Source organism: Cyprinodon tularosa, unplaced genomic scaffold (assembly GCF_016077235.1).
Source record: "Cyprinodon tularosa strain WSP-4 unplaced genomic scaffold, ASM1607723v1 ctg66, whole genome shotgun sequence".
Taxonomy (NCBI): domain Eukaryota; kingdom Metazoa; phylum Chordata; class Actinopteri; order Cyprinodontiformes; family Cyprinodontidae; genus Cyprinodon; species Cyprinodon tularosa.
In genome coordinates this window covers 4,493,538-4,502,543 of record NW_024039407.1, presented here as the reverse complement: position 1 = coordinate 4,502,543, position 9,006 = coordinate 4,493,538, and the positions used below count along the sequence as shown (strand labels likewise).

The following is a 9,006-nucleotide window of genomic DNA, read 5'->3' as shown; positions in this document are numbered from 1 at the left end:
AGCTTGCCTGAAAACATTAAACATTGTAAAAGCATCCAGCAATTCAAAAAACAATATAAGAAAAGTATTTTTGATGAATACAAAAAAGAATAATGCACAAAAAGTTATACTGTTTGTCTTACTGTAATCGTCCTTTACCACCATGACTTATGTAACTGAGGGGTAGGGTTTAATAAGCTTATGCTTCATCCTGCTCCTTTTTGAAACATACTGTATGTTTAGGTAGCATTCTATGCAAACATTGTAAAATCATGTCATGTTTCAAAATAAATGAAATGAAATGAAATGAAGAGGCTGAGCTCGTACATGATGATAAATAACATAGTTATGTATAATATATTACATTTCTGACTGTATATCCCTGTAATTATTACACACTGTAGCTTTAATACTAAGTGAGGTCACGAGGGGTGCTGGAACCTATCTCCAGCTGTCAATGAGCAAGAGGCGGGTTGGACAGTTTGCCAGTCCATCACAGGGCAACACAGAGACAAACAGAACAAACAACCATTCATGCACACATCCACATCCAATTTAGATAAGGCAATTAACCTAACAGTCATGTTTTTCTTTTTTTTGGACTGTGGGAGGAAGCTGGAGTACCCGGGGGAAAAACCCACACATGCTCAGGGAGAACATGCAAACTCCATGCAGAAAGACCCCAGGCTGAGAACTGAACCCAGAACCTTCTTGCTGCAAGGCAGCAGTGCTAACCACTCCACTGAGCAGCTCTCATGACTAATATACTATCCATCCATCCATCCATCCATCCATCCATCCATCCATCCATCCATCCATCCATCCATCCATCCATCCATCCATCCATCCATCCATCCATCCATCCATCCATCCATCCATCCATCCATCCATCCATCCATCCATCCATTATCTGACACGCTTGTCCCAATAGAGGTCACGAGGGGTGCTGGTGCCTATCTCCAGCTGTCAATGGGCGAGAGGAGGGGTACACCCTGGACAGGTCGCCAGTCCATCGCAGGGCAACACAGAGACAAACAGGACAAACAACCATTCACTCAGTTTAGGGAAGCCAATTAACCTAACAGTCATGTTTTTGGACTGTGGGAGGAAGCCCTCATGTCTAATATACTAATCCATTATAATGTTTCTTTGATTTTTCATCATCTTTAAACCATAGGAATCAAAAATAAAAGGAACATTACATGTCTAATATACTATTCCATTATAATGTTCCTTTTATTTTTGATTCTTATGGTTTATAGATGATGAAAAATCAAATCTTAGTTTTTCTGAAAAACCAAATATCAGGTGAAGCCAATAAAGGGGCTTTAGTGCAGAAATGCTTAGTATTTTTTTTTTTGCTGCTAAATCATAGGAAAGACTGCTGATTTTATGGTCATCCAGCAGACAGTCACTGATGCTCTAAGTAAAGAGTGCAGGGCACACACGGCATTGACCTGCTGTGCAGGGTTTGTAATAAGGGGACTGTTGACATAGTGGTCAAAGCAGTGTGCTTGTGCTCTAGGAAGGTTGCCAAAACCCGGTTCGATCCCCACATCCCGCACTCTGTGTCTCTGAGCAAGACACTTAACCCCACACTTCTCCCGGGGCGCCGCACAATGGCAGCCCACTGCTCCCTAAGGAGATGAGTTAAATGCAGAGATAAATTCCTACAAAGTGAGATCAATAAAGTTCAGTTATAAATGATTATAATATAAAGTTTAGTGGAAGGAAAAAGTGGACCACAGCAGCCATAGTCTTGTTCAAGGTTAAGACGTGTTTTACCTTGGCTAAGAACCTGATTGTTACTCTGTGGTTTAAAAGTCTTCCTTTCAGATGAAAGAAGAATTGCATTTAATTAGAAGATAAAAGTCTGAAGGAAGACGGGAGGGGTTCCGAGTCCTTGAAGTCAGCGTGTAGTTTCCACAGCGTGTGCTAACTTTGGAAGTTGTCCCATCTGCAGGTGCTTGTTTTCTGTTCTTTGGTTTGGACGTCTACTGACCAAATAAAGCAGGCAAGCGGCTATACTTCATCCATGAGTCAATACAGGTCAAGGATATAGTTTTAACAGCAGGACATGTCTGTTTTGACTTGATTTTACAAAAAAAAAAAAAAAAAAAAAAAAAAAAAAAATTTCAGTGTTTAGATGGATCCTTTATCATCCAGTATATTTATAAGGTGAATGCATATTCCTAATTCAGGAGAAATATGAGACTAACAAATGCTGAAGTTTTAAAACCTTTATTAAATAAGTTCTACAAGTTTTTTTTTGTTAATTGTCAATAAGAGCATTCATTATGTTCATTTGTACATGCACAATAAGACACACAGTGTTTAAAAAAGGAATGGAGCACATTTAAATATAGCAGAGTGTTGAGTTTGTAAATTTCTGGCAAAGCACATATTGAAAGCAGCATGCAGGACATCAAAAAGATAATGCGTCAATTTAAATAAATCTAGGTTCTCATTTATTTTAGTTCAAGGCTTTTCACATAAGCAATGAAAGGTGTAGTTTGATCTTTTTTCCATAGCAGATAATTGGCCCTGATGTATGGGGATCAGTAAAAACATTTGAGCAACCATTAGGCTACAGCTGCAGTTTTGATCTGTTTTGGAAATCCCTTTCCAGATTTAAAACTTTTGTTTTTCACTTACATAAAATATAAAAAATATATAAAATATTTCTGGTTATCATGTACTACGCTGCAGTTGTTATTAGATTCCTACTTATCTTATTACTGGATCTCCATTAACACAATTCTACCAATATCTAATTATATACTTTGACTGTAGTTAGCCTGAAAGTAGAGATGCGCTGATTGATAAGCCAAAGAATGGAATCAGCATATTTCCCCTTAATTGGCTCTAATCAGTGATTGGCCGGTCAGGCTTTATTTTTCTACTATTAATTAAATGAATTCAAACTCAAAGAACTCCCTTATTGACATGCTTCATGGATATTTTTTTCCTCTTTCATGTGCTAATCATTATTTCATAGCCTTACACTGTTTCTACCTTTGGTTTCATTTTCCTGAGCAGCCTTACCATGTTTTTGACACTCTATCATAGAAAATTTAATCATAAGTTAACTGCTTCTTTGCACTTGTTGAAAATCCAGCCACATACCACATACAGTTAAGCCCACATCTAGTTTAACCATTGGCATATTTCACATTCTTTTCATTCAGCTAAGACACTGGATATTAAATGAAGAAAGTTGGATCAGTTTTGGAAACCAATTGCAAGTTTTTTTATTTACATTGTAGAAAAATGTCCTGTCAAATTATCCGTACCCTCTCTCTAATCAATAGAGAAATATTGCAGTTGTCAATCATCTTTTTATCATTTCCACTCTCATGCCCCCTCCTCTAACTCCATCCTGTCCTTTTTATGACTTCAAGAACTGCAACGAGCTGCAACAGCAAACAGCTGCCGGTCCTGATGGCATCAGCTGCAGGCTCCTGTGGTTTTGTGCAGATCGCCTGTGTAGTGTCATTGCACTGCAAAAACGATCTAGAATTAAGTAAATATTTCTTAAATTAAGTGTATTCACCCTAAATTTCAGTAGGTAAATGAGATAGTTTGCAATGGAATGGGTAATTTTACTCTTAAAATAAGATAATTAGTTAATATGCACTTGAAATAAGACAATGCAATTGTGTTTTCTTATTTTAAGTGTAAATTGTCTTATTCCATTGGCAAAATGTCTCTTTTACCTCCTCAATCCAGGAACAAATGCACTTATTTTAAGAAAAAAATGACTTACCGGTGTCTAGATTTAGATTTTTTGCAGTGTGGATACATGTTCATCATAAGCCTGAAGCAGGGGGAAGTAACACAGATGTGTGTAGCACCAGTGCCAAAGACCACGCATCCAAAGTATCTCAACAGCTACAGGCTGGTAGCTCTGACCTTTTAACTAATGAAAACTAGTGAGAAATTGATCCAGATTGGCTGAATCATACTGGCTCAATCCAAAACGAGCGGTCAGAACATTACCTCACAAAAGGGTTGAATGGACAATTATCCTCCCCTGTGATTAGTGTTACCCAAAAAAGGCAGATTTTAGCTTTATTTTTATGCTTGTTGTTAAATAGGTCCCAAAAACGATGAGAATGAACGCTCACAAAGGAGTCCAAGTCAACTGATAGTGGTGGTTTAGGTTGAGAGACTGCACATTATCGCTTCTTATCGTATAATATTCCGTGTCTCTTTGTTTTAACTTACTGCAGAACAGACAGCATGTCCCTGATCTGACAAGAGGAACAGAGTTTTAGTTTTTTTACACTTTTGAAAACATGCTTAATGTGTGTTTGTTAGAATAAAAACTGCCAGCAATCTTACAGGCAGTGGGAAGTAAACAGTTCTAGTACAATACAAATGTTTGTGAGAATTCTTTTCAGACTGACTTAGATGAGTGTAGATTTGTCCCTTCAGTCTTAGGAGTCTAAAAGCCCGCTGTGCACCTGTGGAGCTGCAATGGGATTCAGAGAAACACAGGTCAGAGCTTATCTTTTCTCGTGTTTGAGAATGTTTCCACTCAGAGTCAACCGCTTTGTGGAACCGACGAGTCACTTTTATTTTAGATCAAACTGCTTTGCGGTTTGATTGAAAGCTGGCCAACTGTCACCTCTGTGTAGGTGGATCCTGTCAGGATGCAGGCGGTCATTTGCGGAGCGGTCACACGACACAGTGCTGCATTTTCTGTACAGTTCAAACAGGCCCCATAACTCTCTTGTTGTCCATTTGAAAATCTTGTGGAGGCACTCGTGTCCTTGTTGCGCTGTGGAGAAAAGCTAAAACGTTCTCGAGGCTGTGAACTACTCCTGTAGACCATCTTCCGCAGCTTAGACGTGTCTCCACACAAACACTCCCGGAAGTTAGGCTTGCACAGCAGATAGACCATAGGATTGTAGATGGTGGAAGACTTGGCAAACACTGCTGCCAGGGCGAAAGCAGCCGGAGGGACATTTCTTGCATCTCCAAAAGCAGCCCACATCGCTGTGATAGCATAGGGGGTCCAGGCTCCAAGGAAACCTATGCACACTGCTATGGACAGCTGTGGAGGACACATCAACATAAGCAGAGAAACATAGAAAAATATCAAAAAATACAAAAATAATAGTTAGTGTCATCATAAATTTCCATAAATATTTATACCCCAGAACTTGTCCACATTTTGTCACCTCATAACCACAAACTTCAAGGTCTTTTATTAGGGTTTTAACGCCTATGAAAAAGCACAATGTTGTAGCAAAAAAATTTTTTTTCGGGTTTTAATCTTCAAGGTTCTGAATTGCTGTGGATTCTATGTGTGGATTTTGTTTTTGTAACTAAATGACTCCTGAAGGTAATTGGGCAAACTGGCTCTACCTTTCTTTTTTCTCATCCAAAATAACGAAGTTAGGTTGAGCTTTTTCAACATTTATGCTGCTATAAGTTTAGGCTGATGGAGGACATAGGGGCCACTTTTCAGTATTCTGCTTCATTCTATCTCTATTCTCTAATTGTGAAGTATTTGTTAGGTGCTTTTTTTTTTTCTCATAGTAGCTTCCACTGGTCTGCTTCTATTTGACTATGACTCCATCTTCTGGTTAGAAATATCAGCTGTAAAGCGGGCATCAACAACTGTATGTGTCCTCTTTCACCCTTTGACATGGGAAGTAGCTTGTCTGCCTGACTGGGTCTTTCTTGGACGGGGTCACCTGTGAAGCTACAGTTACCTTTTGTATATCTGCTTCTTTTTGTATGTCTGCTTTTGTCTCCTTGAACAAAAACGGCCTCAGCAGATGGCCGCTCACACTGAGCTTGGTTCTGCTGGAGGTTTCTTCCTGTTAAAAGGGAGTTTTCCTCTCTACTGTAGCTACATGCATGCTTGGTGTAAGGGATTGGTGAAGAGTCAACGACAAAATGCACGCAAATATCTTTGCTCCAAATTCATCTAGAAGGACAATATCTTGCAAGTCAATGACTCATTGCAATCAGCTAGTTTCCCTGATAGAAACGTTTAACAAATCAGACTGTATTGTTTCTTAAAGAGCATTGATAGGACATATTTGTTATCAAGGTAAAGGAACTGGCATGTACTCCTATTCCACCACTTTATAGTTATGCAACATATAGCTCTTAGGTGTATTACGTTAAATCCCATCAGAATATACAGTATATGTTTGTAGTTTTAATGTGACAAAATGCTAAATGTCTAATTACTTTTAAAGCAACTTATCAGAAGATTCTATCCCTGCTTGCTGCAATTGAAATATTCATTATACAAAAAAAGATTTAGCAAGTGAGGATCTATTTTTGTGTTATTTAAAAAAAACTATTAATACATTCATGAATCCTGTCAGTTGTAAAAGCTGAACTTTTTGCTGCTTCTGCATCAGTGGCAGTCACATCCTCTGACCTTCACAATGAGGGCATGTGCATTGGTGGTCTTGGCCTGTGGTGACACATGCTGCTGAACGGCCTGACGTGACCCGCGCACGGTCAGCAGAATGAAGCTGTAGGAGAGGAAGATGATGGCGCAGGGCAGTGCATAGCAAAAGACAAAAAGGCAGACTATGTATGTCAACGCTAAAAACTCCTGGTTGGGTGCGTGCCAGTCAATGCAGCAGGCCGTGCCATAAGGTTCAGCGGCGTAATGCCCCCACTGTGCCAGGGGCCCCACGGCAAACACAGATGCGTAGCACCACACTCCTGCCACCAGGAGGCGGGCGTGTGAGGGGGAGAACTTGTTCCCTGTTAGAGGACATTTAAAAGAGGAGTTACTGTTATGACGTTTTTTTATGTACATGTAGAATTAACAGCATTTTTTGTAGTTGCATCATTATCCCCTCACCATAGGTAGGGAAGCAGACTTTAAGGCAACATACAGAGGAGAGGGCTGTGAGGTTTGTCAGACTGCAGAGACCAAACAGCACTCCACACATTGCATAAAGCTGGCAAGTAATTTCTCCAAAAAGCCATCTGCACACATGAACAACAAAACAGATATAGGCCTTCAGCTGCAAAGCAGTTCCAACCAGATGACTGATCTATACAGTTCTCCAGGCTTGTTGCTTTTTATTAAAAAGGGGAATTAAAAGCAGGAATTATAGCTTTCTGTTTCAATCATTTTCAAAATAAAATGACTATGTTTGTTTACTGAAAGAAACAAGACAAGTGAAATAGGTACCTGTGCAAAAAGGCTGACGGTATTGCCAGCGGAAATAAGGAGAGCGTCATCCCGAGGTCGCTGATGGAGAGGTTGATGATGAAGAACTCTGCTGGTTTCAAAGTTGATCTCTTGTGATGAGCCACAAGCAGTAGTAGGCAGTTGCCTATTAGGGACAGTATACCTTCGGAAAAACAAGACTGGATTGGCAAAGAGACTAAATGTCAGGAAAAAATATCGGTTCAATGAGTGTACTCACAAAACAAGCTGTAGGCGGTACCCATGAGAATGTCATGCTCCTTAGAGATGCTCGAGGTAAACAAAGAGGCTGTGTCTGAAGCATTTCCCATCTAAAATATTTACACAAAATATACAAATCAGAATATCAGGAACAACTCTTTACATGAAGGTAGAATTTATTCACAGAACCTCTAAAGTAATATAACTGATCTACCATACAGATCTACCATCTGTACGTTTTCATTTTGGGTCCTTAATTATGCTTTATTTTATGTTATTGTGTATTTTATAGATTTATATCATTTTTGAATTCTTAGTTTTAATCTTCCTTGTTATCTCTTTGCAGCATCTTTGCTATTATTTGTTCATTGGTTTTAGAAGATAAAACTAGTTATAATTTCTCTTATCCTTAGCTTAGGTTTTCCATGGCAGTAGATCTCTCCAGTTCCTTCTCTTAACCTCTAGTTTCCCCTTGGTTATTGTTTATTTTGTAGTCATTAGCATTAATTTCCTTTAGCCTTATTTAAGTTCTTTTCTAGTTACAGCTGTTTTCCCTGGTTACTCTTTGTTGCCCCCTAGTGTCCATTTCCTATCCCCTTAGCTCCTTTCTAGCGGCTTCTGTCCGCACCTGCTCCCAATTAACTGATTACTTCACTTTTGGTTCTGTCTCCCATATATACTCCTCCTCTGCACTTCCTCAGTGGTGATTTATCTTCATTTCCATCTTGTAAGTTTCTCCTGAGCTTCTGTAGTTTTTGGTTCCTGAGTTCCCAGCCTGTTGCATCTGGATTCATTTTGTTGTGCCATCTACCTCACCATTAAAACTGCAAGAACCATGCCTCCTCTACTCTGCATGTGGGTCTACACAACATCCACCAACTCTGACACTAACATTGAAGGCTTGATTGTATCACAATAAAAATTAAGAATATCCCCATTTTAAAAAATGACATATATCCAGTTATAAAAAGATTTCAGTACAACTTCTAGTGTATATAAACCCCACACATTTAAAATTGTCATTATTGGTGATAAATTGTGAAGCCAAAGTTAAAAAAAGCTGGGTGTAAACACACTTGAACATTCAATAAAACCAGTTGTAGCAGCACAGATTGTCTTCTGTACGACCTTATCAGCCTTTTACATTTTAGACCACATTATTTACACAGCAAGGGTTTATTGGTTGTATCGACAAATCTGGGCCAGACTTCAGCTGTCAGCCAGATGGTCTCACATTTGACTCTGGAAAACAGAGAATTTTACACTCTACCTGTCAAGCTGTTTTTAAGTCCACCAGCATTAAAACTGTTAACATCTTTTTTTATTCAAAGGAAGTGACATTACCTCTCTTTAAATTTCCCTTCTCCATTTCCCTGTTTCTATGTAATTAAAAACCTTTCTGTTCCCTTTAAGAGTCTTAAATAGTTTGGTTTCAATGTATTTAACCGATCTGGTCAGACTTCTGCATTCAGCTGTCCTTGTTCTACTAAGTGCTCCTAGAATGAGGATTAAAAATAAAGGCAACCGAACATTCACAGTAGGGGCCCCAATTCTGCAGAGCGACCTGTCAGTAAAATACGCAGCACTTAGTCTGTAGAGGTCTTTAAAAGTTAGTTGAAGAGTTTAATTTT

The 9,006-nt window shown here is 39.0% G+C and overlaps 1 protein-coding gene across 3 annotated transcripts in view; it reads right to left on the bottom strand.

Annotated features, from left to right (window-relative positions):
• Positions 1-3,738: 3,738 nt before the first annotated feature.
• The window catches only part of opn7d (opsin 7, group member d), a 43,036-nt gene continuing 37,768 nt past the window's right edge, over positions 3,739-9,006 (bottom strand). For all 3 annotated transcript variants that reach the window (XM_038309241.1, XM_038309238.1, XM_038309240.1), the window contains 5 exons: positions 7,395-7,485; positions 7,157-7,319; positions 6,821-6,948; positions 6,386-6,720; positions 3,739-5,038 (listed from right to left, as the gene is read on the bottom strand). In XM_038309241.1, the coding sequence (XP_038165169.1) occupies positions 4,562-5,038; positions 6,386-6,720; positions 6,821-6,948; positions 7,157-7,319; positions 7,395-7,485 (1,194 nt within the window). In that variant the 3' untranslated portion in view covers positions 3,739-4,561. The remainder of the gene's footprint in view (positions 5,039-6,385; positions 6,721-6,820; positions 6,949-7,156; positions 7,320-7,394; positions 7,486-9,006) is intronic.